Source organism: Cygnus olor, chromosome 4 (genome assembly GCF_009769625.2).
Source record: "Cygnus olor isolate bCygOlo1 chromosome 4, bCygOlo1.pri.v2, whole genome shotgun sequence".
NCBI classification, from domain to species: domain Eukaryota; kingdom Metazoa; phylum Chordata; class Aves; order Anseriformes; family Anatidae; genus Cygnus; species Cygnus olor.
Window position 1 is genome coordinate 68635502 of NC_049172.1, and position 12969 is coordinate 68648470.

General features: G+C 36.6%; 1 protein-coding gene across 9 annotated transcripts in view; it reads left to right on the forward strand.

The window, feature by feature from the left end:
* Positions 1–12969, forward strand: part of ZFYVE28 (zinc finger FYVE-type containing 28) — a 147555-nt gene that overhangs the window by 96117 nt on the left and 38469 nt on the right. For 8 of the 9 annotated variants that reach the window (XM_040556345.1, XM_040556346.1, XM_040556347.1 and 5 more), the window contains exons 6-8: positions 758–847; positions 4058–4159; positions 10840–12201. In XM_040556345.1, the coding sequence (XP_040412279.1) occupies positions 758–847; positions 4058–4159; positions 10840–12201 (1554 nt within the window). Of the gene's footprint in view, positions 1–757; positions 848–1435; positions 1551–4057; positions 4160–10839; positions 12202–12969 lie in introns of those variants that run through there. The other variant, XM_040556355.1, reaches the window with a different exon arrangement.

Here is a 12969-nt window from a genome sequence, read left to right on the forward strand (position 1 = left end):
AAACGAGTATTGAAAAGGAATAAGAAAATGTTAATTCTATTCTACTCATGACCAGTACTAGCAGCTGTACTAGTGTGCTGTGTGGGTGTCATCTTACGCAATTATATGGACAAATTGGAGAAGAAAGTTACGAGGAAATTAAGAAACTACGAAGAAAAAGTTAGAAAATACCACCAAGTGAAAAGCCAAAAAAAAAAAAAAAAAGGGGGTTCAGCCCAAAAAAGGGATTGATGGATTTGAAAAAGCTATTAGGGGTTGATGAAGGATCCCAAATATTAAATTCAGAGACTTCAGTAGTAGTTGCTCCATATACTTTTTTTTTTAGTTAGGTTTGTGAGCTTAGCGTCTTTTGACCAAAAAATTTTAGCAAGTTTTATTTGAAAATGAGACCAAATACTTTCCGCTATTATTTTAAAAATGTATTTTTTTCTCTTTTTATTAAACTTGCAAGCCTATAAGCACCAGTGGTTTCCAGTAACAAGCTGAAACCTGACATGAAATAGTGTATAAGAAGGGAAAGTGGCATAAAGAAATATTTTGGTTTCGTTTAGATGGCTGTATGTGTTGATTTTTAATATATATATATATTTTACAGTGAATGCTACATCAGTCAGTTTTATACATAGTATATTAGGATGTTTATGAATTAAATACTATTAGTTTGGGCTTTTATCACATTTTTTTTCATATTTTTCCTATTGAAATATTTTCTTTGAGAGTCTAACCTCTTGCTAAATCATTTTATTCTTCTACTTAGAGCCTTAAGGCTTGGATACCTCACTCAAGATATGATTGATGACTATGAACCAGCTTTAATGTTTACTATCCCAAGATTAGCCATTGTGTGGTAAGTAATTCTGATAACTATTCTGTGTTCTGCCTCCCCCTCAGAAATATATTGAAGATTTAAAGAACTTCAGAATTTTGATGTATTTTCTTTCACCTGAATTTGCTTGCATTATTTACAAAAAAGAGAATTTAAAAAAAGAAAGTCATTGCCAGTTTATCATAGAGGTTGAAAAGCAAAAAAGGAAAGGGAAGAGAAAGGAGAATATAGAAAGCAGGACCCTGAAACTGTTGATTAGTCTTCCTCCAGAAAAAAGCAAAAAGGTGAACGAAGAACATCAGTACATAGAATGTAGTGTTGTCAAAAAGATTTTTTGAAAGCAGATATTCTGTTACTCAAAAATAATATGGCCTAAGGATACATGTCCTGGAAAACAAACATTTTCAATTTCAATTGTGTATTTTTCTTAATGACTCTGGATTCAAAAAAAATTGTCATAACAAGCTGAGTGCATTGTGACCAGTAAGTTAGGTTTAAATCTCTTTCAAGGAAAAGTATTAACATGTATAAGTTGTTAAGTGTAAATTCGTGCCCTGTATTGACCACTCGGGTAACTAAGTTAAAACAGGTTTTTTTTGCTTCATTCAGCTTTTTCAACATTGAACAGATCAGATGCATTTTTCCTTATGAGCCTTCATGTTTTAATAGACAGCAGTTTCTCTGAAGTAAAGCCAGCATATTTTTAATATTTTACCATTGTGAATGTTTTAAAGTTAGCTAATGTCAGTAGTATAATTGAAGGAGATAAGAAACCTAAAATCCTGAGTATAATTTGCTTCTGTTTAGGAAATCTTTGTGGCCCATTTTTCCTTTTAAATAGGATATTCTCTGTAACCATCATTCTAAAAATAAAAACAGTAATAATCTGATTATCAAAAGACAACAGAAATGTGAGAATACACTCTGATGCTCTTGGAAGACACAAAGAAGAACACATGGTTGCTCACTGGAAAACCAAGGGCTCTCTGGAAAATGAGCAATATCAATCCCAAATTACAAAGAAGGACAGAGAGAGAGAGAAGAGAAGTTGGTTTAACTGTTCCCAAGTATCCTGTGATTTGAAAATAAATCACTGCCATATGAAGTCACACAGGAAAATAACCCCATCCAGTTATGGTACAGCCTTGAGGAAATTCAGGCCTTTTATTGGGACTGTGAAAGGAGAAGCCTTTGAGTTGCATCTGTCTTGCATTTAAAGTTGCCATGTTGTTGCTGTGTTGGGTAGCCTGAGTAGGATGGGTCTGGGGCCAGGAGAAGTGCTGGCTTCCCTTGATTCTCTAATAACAAAGCTTTCCTTTAAGGAATACTTTTGAGAGTCATTGTTCTTTAATGTTTCTTTTCAGACATCAGCTTACCGTGCAGGTTGGGCAGTGTGTGTTGCACAGTATTTAACAGGTGTCAGTGAACTTTGACTTTAGTAGGAAACATTAAGATGCACTTTTTTTTTTCATTTTTTACTTCCTTCCATGGTACAACCAAATTCAAGCTTTGATTCAGAACTCTTTCAACAGTCCTATGGAGGCCATTTCACAATCGTTTTTTGCAGTGCTTGAGCCCTCTTCTATTTTTATCTTTTAAAATTTCTTCTGAGAGTTAAGCTCTGTAAAAAGGGAGCCTGGAAACTGCCAAAGGAGTGGTGTTTTGTGTCCATTAGAAGTTCAGTGGTAGCAGCCTCTAGCTTCCACTCAGCAAAGACGTGACATTTGTTGAGGCAGAACGTGACTACATGAGTCAGTGATAACTCTGTCGCTTCATGGTAGCCTCCTTGTTGAAGCTCAGAAAGCTTGAAAAACAGTATGTAACCTTGGTTACAGGATAATTTGTCTTAAACCACAAAAAAAAGTTGACTTGCAAAAGAAGCAACTTCCCTCACGCTCCCGTTCTCCCCTTCCCTGCTCCTGCCCTCAAACCCCAATCCCCAGAGCAACGTTGATCAAGTTCAGTAGTCACATTTCTTGAACCCTCTCTTGTCTTGACAATTCTGAACTTTCTGATGGCCATCTTCCAGCCTGATGGGAGACTACAGTACTGTCCTGGTACCAGGGCATGAGCCAGACTCTGGGTTTATAACCAGAAGAAAAAGAGCAGTATATCCCAGATGGTAAACAGAGTGTAAGTGGTCTTTTTTTTTTTTTTAATACTTCAGTGAGAGTCATATTACTTGTGACACCAGCATTGCTGCGGTGTCTGAGAGCTTTAGGTAGTTATGCACGGTGCTTGCTGATGAGCAGAAGGTGAGAAGACACCAAAAGTTTTATTGTACCTAGAAAACTCTCTGAAGCAACATGTAATTTGACTGCAGGAAAAACAACGTATCCTTGAAATAGTCAGCTCTCAGAAGGGGAAAATGTCCAGGGTAAAATAAAGCATATGTAATCCAGAGGGTAAGAACACGCAATCCATTTGCCTTGGAGAAACAGAAGTTGTTTTGGCAGTGGGCAGAGGATTAAATGGTTTTAAGCAGAGTGGTGCCTGTTATGGGTGCAATCCTCTCTCTCAGGCACAGTGCAGTAATATGCAGCAGGTATGGTGAAGAAGGTGAATTTTGTGTAATCCCTGGCACATGTGGGTTTTGGCAATAGAGGTTCTGTCAGTAGGTATTTAGGTATTTTCAGCGAGGTGCTCAGGGGTTTTCAGTATCATAAACTAAGCCCTTTCCAGGGAAATTTTACAAATACTTAGTTCATTTAGAAGCGTGGTATTATCAAAATATGTTTTATGTAACTTAGTGTGTGTATCTTCTTTTTCATCTCATGTTGCTACCAGGTTATAGGTAGAAAAATGGGAGTGTAAGTCAAGTATCTTACCTAGAAATGATTTAGACTGGAAAGAACAAGCCATTTGCAATCTCTCTCAAGCCAGTGAGCTTTCCCCAACTTAACCAATAATCAATTTGTGTTTGTTTTTGTTTTTTGTGGGTCAGCTGCAGCAGTGATATGGGAGTATGTTCTTCCTCTTGGGCTTCCATTGCTCTTTCTCCCATGCTTCAGAAGCAGGGGTTGGAGGGGAGGGGATCTTTTTCCTGTAGCTTTAAATATCATTTATTCTAACTGGAGGTGGATAAGACAAATAAGATAACAATGTGAAAATGAAGTAACTTGAGTGTAGTTCTAATATTTATGTACAGTTGCTTTTCTGATTTCTCAATGAGTAGTTGCTGTGTGTGAAGCAATTTTTATTTTTGTGTTCATGCTTGTGTCTGAACTACAGTGGCCTTGTAGTCTACTCCGAGGGACCACTGAACTTGGACCACAAGCCAGAAGATATGTCTGAACTCTTCAGACCTTTTCACACTCTGTTAAGAAAAATAAGGCAAGTAATAAATGATGGTTGTAACTGCTTCTTTTCTGTAGTGAAAATCAGAGAGTAAAACAATGCACAGAAATGTCTACGAAAGTGTTTGTTATGTGAAGATACATTTTCCTCTCATCTGACTTATATACCCATGAAATATCTAACTTGTTTTTCATTTTCCCTGAATTTTCTAAACTTTTTCTCTTTGATATTTTATTTTTTTCTGAACATAACTTTGTTACGTTTTAGTTTTTCCTTATGGTGGTATGATGCCTGAAATATTAAAGTTGCATTTTATTTTGGGAGATCCTGCTTCTAATTAGCATCAATGTTTTTGTTTAACTAGGCTTATTATATTTTCTCAATATGTTATGATGCAATACTCGGATCATTCTTAATCTAATAGAAATGACCATCAGTTTTTCATATTGTGCATCTGTTTCTAGAGGGTGGATCATTTTATATATACCTCTTCTCATAGTGCTTCAGTCTTGGGAATCATTGGAAAGGTGTTTGGTTTTAGCTCAATTCAAGTATAAGGGACATTAAAATAAATTTTTTTTGATGAGGTCTTTTAAAGCATTGATGTGTTACTTTGTAGAAATCAAGCTGTATCTTATGCTGTTTTCTTTTTCATATTCAGACTTACAGTATTTCATCCAGAAGTTTAACTCAATAAATAATGTTTTTTCAATCCATGCACCGTATTATTTTCTGATAATTCAAATTTGTATACCCACTGCAAATATTGTTTTGGAAATCTGTAGAGTTAACTTGGCAGATTTTCTTTACTGTGTCCAATTTTTACCTGTCTCCTTCCCTGTCTGTCATGATGATTGGTTTGACATAAGAAGAATTTTCATGGAGACTAAGTTTATCCAGATTAATTTCCTTGTGAGGAGCCTATTTCTGAAGTTAGCTTTTATGAATATCCAGACCACATCCTTTTGTGCTTCTTGAATATTCCCTAGGTTAAGTTTTATTTTCAGGTACACTAATGATATTCATGTCAAAATCTCAGAATTAAAATGGACAAATTGACATGTATTTTCATATATTTTGAATTACTATGGTTTTATAAAACAGAGTAAAGAAGAGGAACATCAACTGAGTAGCAAAACTTAATTTGGGGTGGGTGAACCTTAAACATTACTAAAGCTTAAGAAGTCCTTGCAGTTTACTTTAGAAAAATATCCCAATATATGCCTATCACAGAAATTTTCACTAGTATTCCACGGGCTGACTAAAGCCAAGAAAATATTTCAAAACTAAAATATTTCTCATAATCTGTATTTTGTGCTTACTCCGTACATTTCACAACAAGGAAAATGGAAATCAATGAAGTCAGTTTATTGCTTAGTCCATTTAATTTTCAGTTTCTCTGAACTTAATGCTTGGGTTGAAAAGACATTAGTAATGTGCTTATTTGTTCAATAACTATAATTTTCAATGCACACTTTCAAAAATGAAAAGACTTTCAGATTCATTTTTGGAAAAAGGAATGCAGATACTACACAATCTATATAATTTATTCTTTCAAATGACCATTAAGAAACATGATTTCAGTTGTCTAGCAGACAGTTTGCAAGGTGTTCTTAGTGAGGCAGTATTTATCAAGGCATTGGGAAAAATTTAAGCAAGCTAAGAAGTAACTTGAAATTTTTTCTCAGTGTTAGTCTCTGGATTGAAGGAACATCAAGGAACTTATCCAAAGAACTTGATTATTTGAAAGAATTGGGCTTTAAAAGATCCTCAGTAATACTCTTGAATGAAAAACACGTTGGATAGAAATAAAGAACAGTGTAATACAAATAAATGTGCAATTCATTTAGAGTAATGAAATTTACTTTAAAAGTACCTAAGCTGTCTAGATCTTTTTTTTGTTTGTTATGACAGATTTTTTTTAAACTCATCAGGTTGCATTTCCTGCTCACTAACAATGTTCACAGAAGCCTATAAGGGAAGACAGAATGAGATATTTGAACGTGTCTCCAGTAAAAATGAAGTGCTTTGACAGTAAAATGAAGTGAAGGGCCTTTCTCTGGTCTCCATCACCAGTAGTTAAGGCACAGAAAATAATTCCAAGTAGTCCTATGTTAAATATTTTCATTTTCATTTTATACTGCAATTGTGTATCTGTTGTAATAGCATAGAAGATCTTACTGAGTAACAGTGATCACATCCCAGGAAATTTCTGCATATAGTTCAGTATGCTCTAAATTTTAGCCAACTAAATATTTTCACTCCAATAAATCCAAGTATACAGTTGATAATTTTTAAACTATATTATCCTAAAACATGCCTGCTCTTAAATGAAGAAAGTAGTATATTTATGTGGATCTGTGTAACTAAATTGCAACTAGCTGAGAAAAAGTCTGTCTAGGCAATTTTTGGCAGTCCTGTTGGTGGCTGGCAACTTAGAAAGCAATATTTTTGGAGACTTTTAGAGCAAAAGCATTAAGGGTTTTTGTTTAGGTTTGGTGAGGTTGAGCAGCAAATGATGAGTTTGAATATTTTAATACCCATGCATGATGCTTGTGTTGATTTCAATTTTAGGTATAAAATATCAGCACTGTATTTTATGCATCTACCAATGCATAAATATATATAGTAGGGTTATCTGTTTGTTTTAAGCTGAGATATTTGAACCATTTCTGCCTATTAAGCATACAAAGCATATAATCTGGTATATGCATAAATATTTAATTTGGATGCCTATGCCTAAACATTCTTGCAGTAAAATATTGCCTATACCATATGTGCATCTGTGGCTGCAATGTGGGGATTTTTCAGAGGTGAGCACATCTGGGATTTCACAGTACTCCTTAGTTCTGCACTCTTTTCAGAGCCCTCTGCCTGCTTGGTGCTGGTTTCTGGACCCATTACAGCTGGTAGCAGGGTCTCTGTGGATTTCAGTGGTGCAGAATCGAGCAGATTGCAGATAAGTGATGCAGAATTAAAGGACCCTACCACTTTAAGTACACTGAAATCCTTCCACATTGACTAGAAATCAAATGTGGTATATCTGCTGTCGCTGTGTTAAAGAATATGAGGGGCAAGTTGTGAAACGCATGCCTTTAAAGCATGCACAGTGACTTGGGGAAAATACATTAGTTTTTCCAAGTTGGCCATGTTTAAAACTTTGATTCGATTTGAAGACTTTTACAGTAAAAGAGTGCCAGTGCTGTTTGTTATTTATGAGAGTGGGTTTCTTATTGGAGATGCATCGGAGCAGATCTGTGGATGGAAGCAGGAGGATGCAAATTGCATTTCCATACCTGCGTTGTGTCCTACAGTGGCAACCCTGTAAACAGAGCTGTTGGTGTTCCGTTCGGAGCAAGAACTGAATCGTGGGCTGGCAATACCATCAGTGATGCTGTTTTCTGAAAACAGTTTAAGGTGCCAGTCAGAATAGGAGCAAATTTCAGGAAGGAGGGAGGCCCAGCGAATGTGCAGGATCTGTGCACCTGGGTTGTGTGACCCTGGCCTCTGTTCAGCCACCTGTCTTTAAATGGGCATCTGGCCTTGATTTTTCAAGAAGTAATTTCTGCTCCCTGGGTAAAAAATATTTATTGTTTTTGCAATAGGTAGAGCAGATTTTTACTACTGGCTTGTAGCAGGCAGAGTACGTTTTAAGACCTTGACTTGTTTTCCTGCCAGTGGCTAAAACCACTGCAAGAAAAATGTTCCTTGTATTTTCAAGGCTAGAATGCTTTTCTGTGATACCAAGCTAATAAGAGTAAAAGCAGGTGAAACCCCAACATGCCCTTGTTTTAATTTGCTGTTTTCTAAAGCCTCAGAGAAAAGCAAGTGCAGTGCAGCTGTCAGGGCAGACTGTAGAAGCCCTCGTTACCTGTGCCTTGTGAATAATGAAAGCTGAGTGAGAATTTTTTTTCCACGTGAGCACAGCACTTGCTGGATCCACTGACGAGCTACAGATGCTTCAGCAGAAAGGAAATGAACCATGGAAGTAGCTACGCTTTAATTAAACCTTAAGGTTTAATAATGATGTCTGACAATTAGTTTTAAACTTCCAGTAGTGAGATTTACCATTTCTTTCTGTATACTAGTTGATATTAATTTTATTCCCAATATCTACACAGGCGTTTTAAAACAGGCCATGTTCTAATGTTGGCGCTGAATCTTTCTTAACTAGTATATCTTGTATCAAAAAGATAACTGTCAATCAAAAGTTGTTCATCTTTCAAGGAAGCTTTTATCTAAATTAGTCCAGTGAGTCTAGTTTTTATGCAGAGCAGGGAAGGTAATTGCCAGATCCTGTTTTTCTTAGGACAAGCTGCATTTTTTAATAGTAAAATTTCTGATGTTTCAATTAGGATGTCGAGCAGATTTCCTATGAATTTAAAGCAGGAATGATTTCCTTCATAAAATAACAGAGCTGGTGGACTACCACATGTAGACTGACTGATTGCATTTAGCATCTCTTGCCAGGCAGCATGGATATGACTCAAAGCCCTAAAAGCCAACAGGGCTGTTGCTGATTTCATTGGTTTTTGAATCAAGCTTTATTTACTTAACCTTAAAACTGCAAACAATTGTTCTCAAATTTTAAGGTGTTTGGTATTGGCAAAAATGAAGAGTTTGTTACTCAACTCAATGAAGGTAGCCTTTTGACCAGAATGCAGTAAATATATATTTCCAGCACTTGCAGAAGCCTTTGTGTTTGTTATAAATAGGTGAAACATATAACAAGTAGTTGTGAGCAGTCAGGTTTTCTGTGCCTTCAGAAGAGAAGCAGAGCAACTCTGGGCAACTGGACATCCAGGAATCCCAACCACTGCAAGGAGGGTGAGAGTTCTGGGGAGTGAAGAAAACACCCCAGATTAGATGCTGAAAAACAGAGGGCTCAATCTAGACTTTTTCTTGGACCCATTTAAATCCCAGTTATGCTCATGAGCTTGGATGGAAAGCTAATTGCTCTGAAAGTTGCTAGTGTAATCTGTATTTGTGGAAGTTGCTAATTCTTGTGTTTATAGCTTTATGAGCTAAGTGGGTCTACAGAGATTGTCCATTTCCCTTTATTACTAATATATGACTGGAAAAATGGTCACATTTTGGACTTGGAGGTGCATATGGAACAATTGAAATAAATACTGACTTCTCTATTTGAGAATATGGAAGTAGGTGAAAGGGGGAGGATATGGTGGTGCGACTGTTCTTGTAAGGTGGTACTTGAATAAGCCTAGTATTTTTTCAGGTTCATATGATGCCTCTTATTTTCAGCCCAAGAATAAAAGCATACCTTATATAGTGTATAAAGATGTTAATGAAATGGAGTGTACATAACCACACAACAAAAGAAAGCATATATTCTACACTTATTCTGCCTTTGAAATGGTTATCTAAACTGATTCATACATATATATATATGTGTGTATTTTTTAGATTGTATGTTAACTGGTACACAAGTCAGATACCAGTGATGTTTTTTTAGGTAATTTAATATTTAGTGATAGTGATAGGAAAAATATTTGGCATTTGACATAATGTTTGTTGGTTGATAGAAATCAAAACATGAGATGTATTGAATGGATCTTTTTTGGAGGGTGGATGTGGTTCTCTTGTTTAGACTGAAGTTACTCCTTTAAGGGAACTCTTTTAATAGGTGTGTATTATTATTGTTATTATCACCATCTTAATATTTTGCCAGCTGCATGTCACCTGCTAGCCAATGACTTCTAAACCCATGAAAAATAATGGACTCCTAGCCCCTGTTTAAGCGAAAGGTCTCCCTTTTTCCATCCATTTATTTATGCTAAAATATGCTTACTGGTCTTTGAAACAACTGCTGTTGACAACAGTTCTTGACAGAGGATATTTTTATATGCAGCTCCTACTTCAGAAGCATGGTATAAATCAAATTCAGACCTAAAATTCAGTGTTGTGTCTATGTATCTTGTTGTAAAGTAATAAAGCATTTAAACTTAAGTCTCAAATAACACTTTTTTAATGGGTGCTTATAGTCCAAAACTGCAATACTGAGGACACTTGATAATATTGGAGATGCTTTATGTCTCTAGAAAACTGTTCAGTAAATGCCTCAATGTTTGCTTTTAGGCCTGCCTGATTCTTAACATCATGCAAAAGCCTAGCTCCCTAATCCCCAAGTGGTGTTGGAGGCGGGGGAGAGCCAAGTTCCAGTTTCACTGAATAGGCTTCCAAGACATCAGCATTGCATAAGTGATATTAATACTTCTAATGAGTTCTTTTTATCTGACAATGTAAGGGTGTGAAACTTCTAGTGTACTCTTTTGTAGAATAATTTTCAGGATCTTGTACCACGGACGGCAAATGTATTTTCAACTCGAAATCAAATTTGTGAATTAAAAAAATGGCAAAGTATGTTCACTGTGAGTAACACTTTCACTCAGAGTAAATGGGGAAGATCCATTTTACTTTATGCGTGTGTTTTGATTTATTTCGGGGTTTACTGCAAATATGTAAATAATTTGGTAGCCTGTATTTGCGTGAATGTTCTTAAATTCAGGCACCAGCAGTCCCAAGTGTTCTGAATGTGAATGCAAAATGCACCCTGAGATATGCAGCTGAAAGTACTCTGTGTTCCCACGTTCACTCTCTGGATTTCTGTACTGACAGTAAAAGCTTTCTTAAAATGTGTAACGTCAGTGCCTCTTGTGATTGTGAATGTAATGTCACATGTTTTTCTTTACTTTCAGGGATCTACTTCAGACATTAACTGAGGATGAACTGCACACACTGGAGCGTAACCTCTGCATCTCTCAAGACGTGGATTTTCCTGTCAGAACAGATCCTGAAGTACCTTCTGTCATTACACCAGGCATAACTGCAACATTGCCAGCAAAGGAGCTCTCGGCAAAAGCTGAGAACACAGAGGCTGAGCTGGCTTGTTCGATGCAGTATGATGAACAGGAGCTGGAACAGCTGAATAGGATGGTACACAGAGTCGGAGATGAAATGTCTTCTCTGCTTTCCCCTCCGAGCATCTGTCAGTCCCCAGCTCACAGACCTAGCCTAAGAAATAGTTCTAGCACAGAAGCTTCACCAACAAGACACCATCTTGACAATTTAACTGATGAAGAGGACAGAGTGTTTTTTATGGATGACCTAGATGGAGCAGGAGAGGCTCTTGCTGGGTTGGATTCAGTAAGTGATACCTTTGCTTGGGTGAATAACCCTTGCCACAGTTCAAAACAGAACCTGCAATACAGAGATGCTCTACTGTATGAGAACGGTCATCAGACAGAGGAAACCTTGCTTTTAAAAGATGCAGAAAGTGATGTAAGCAATAATAACAATATTGAAGACAGCAAACAGATGTCTGGCATCTCAGTTCAGAATTCATGCAGCTGTTTGGAAGGTCCGGATTCACAGTTATACCTCAATGGTTGGGATGCATATGCTGATGATGCAGAAATGGCAGAAATGATAGCTCACAGGACAGGGGGAATGAAAATATCTGCTACTGTAATATTCAATCCTAAATCTCCCTCTAGCTCAGAATCCCCAGTAACACCCGAAGCAGCTATTAATTGTGTTCCTGGATCTGCTAATCCGTTAGCAAATGAGGAGGAGGATGAATCCCATAAACTCAGTATAGCTGCCACAAACTGTCTAATTAATTCCTGTGTGTGTTGTGGCAGCTGTGAAGACAGCAGGGAGGAGAATGTGGAAGGTTTAAAGACTAAACATTCTGCTGGAGGTGTTGTAAATGCTTCATACACGTTAGTGAAGTCTAAGGAAATGGACCATGTAGATAACTTGGACAATTCAGTCCCTGCACAGGAAACATTAAAACCTGAAACCTCTGCTTTGTTAGCAGAAAGAGACTTTGGCAGAGAAGAGCAAAATCTGCCGATCTCCTCTAAGTGCCTGGCACATTCCTCAGGTTCACAGGTAGGAGCAGAAGATGACTTGCAAGGAGAAGCAGAAAGCATCTCAAATCAGCAGAAGAGGTGGGAGAAGAGAAAACAGCTATGTGAGAAAAAAGTGGAGAGCAATGAAGATGCTAGTAGTGAAAGGGCAGCCAAGGAAGACATAAAATCAAGATCTAGTTCAAGGTAAGAGCAACTTGACTTTTTGATAGTACGATTTGCATACAAATAAATTCTTTCCTAGTTCTTTAGTGGTCTGTGTACAATTAGTGTTGATTTTAAAGAAGACGATGTTGAAGGATTTTAGTTTTTGAATATACAGTTTTAATGCAAGTAGTTTTTGTTGGTCTTCACCAGCTTTTTTTTCTTTTTCTGAAAACTGTATCATTGAAATTAAGTACCCCAATCTTACCAGTTTAATGTAACAAAGGGTGCATTGCCACTAAACATCACCTGAGTGGCCATAATAGTTGTGCTCTGCTGTTTTGCAGAAAAAAGTGTCTAGCAGATACTAAAAAGTTAACTTCTGCATCAGTACGTGGGATTAAATTGTGATTAAACACATTCCAACTCATATCTTAGCTTCACTTAAGAAAATAGGGCTTATCTGATCATGTTGCCTGTGGGCATGAGTGGATTTGTGAATAGGTATGTTGAAGGAACCTAGTAAAGTGCAGAAGCAGCTTTTAAACTTTATTAGACCATTTCAGCCAAAGCTGATAGAAGAATAGAGGTCACAGATTAATGTTAAAATCATTTAACATTATTAACATAATTAACATTTAACAAAATTATTTTGTTAAAATCAGGAACTATATAACATCTGTTAAAGAAAATGCTACACTTCAAATCAACTTTGATTAGACACTGGCGTCCTACTGTAGAACACCAGACTTTTTTTTAACCGTTTTGGATTTTTATATTTATTTTGTTTTACTATTTAGATGATAACTT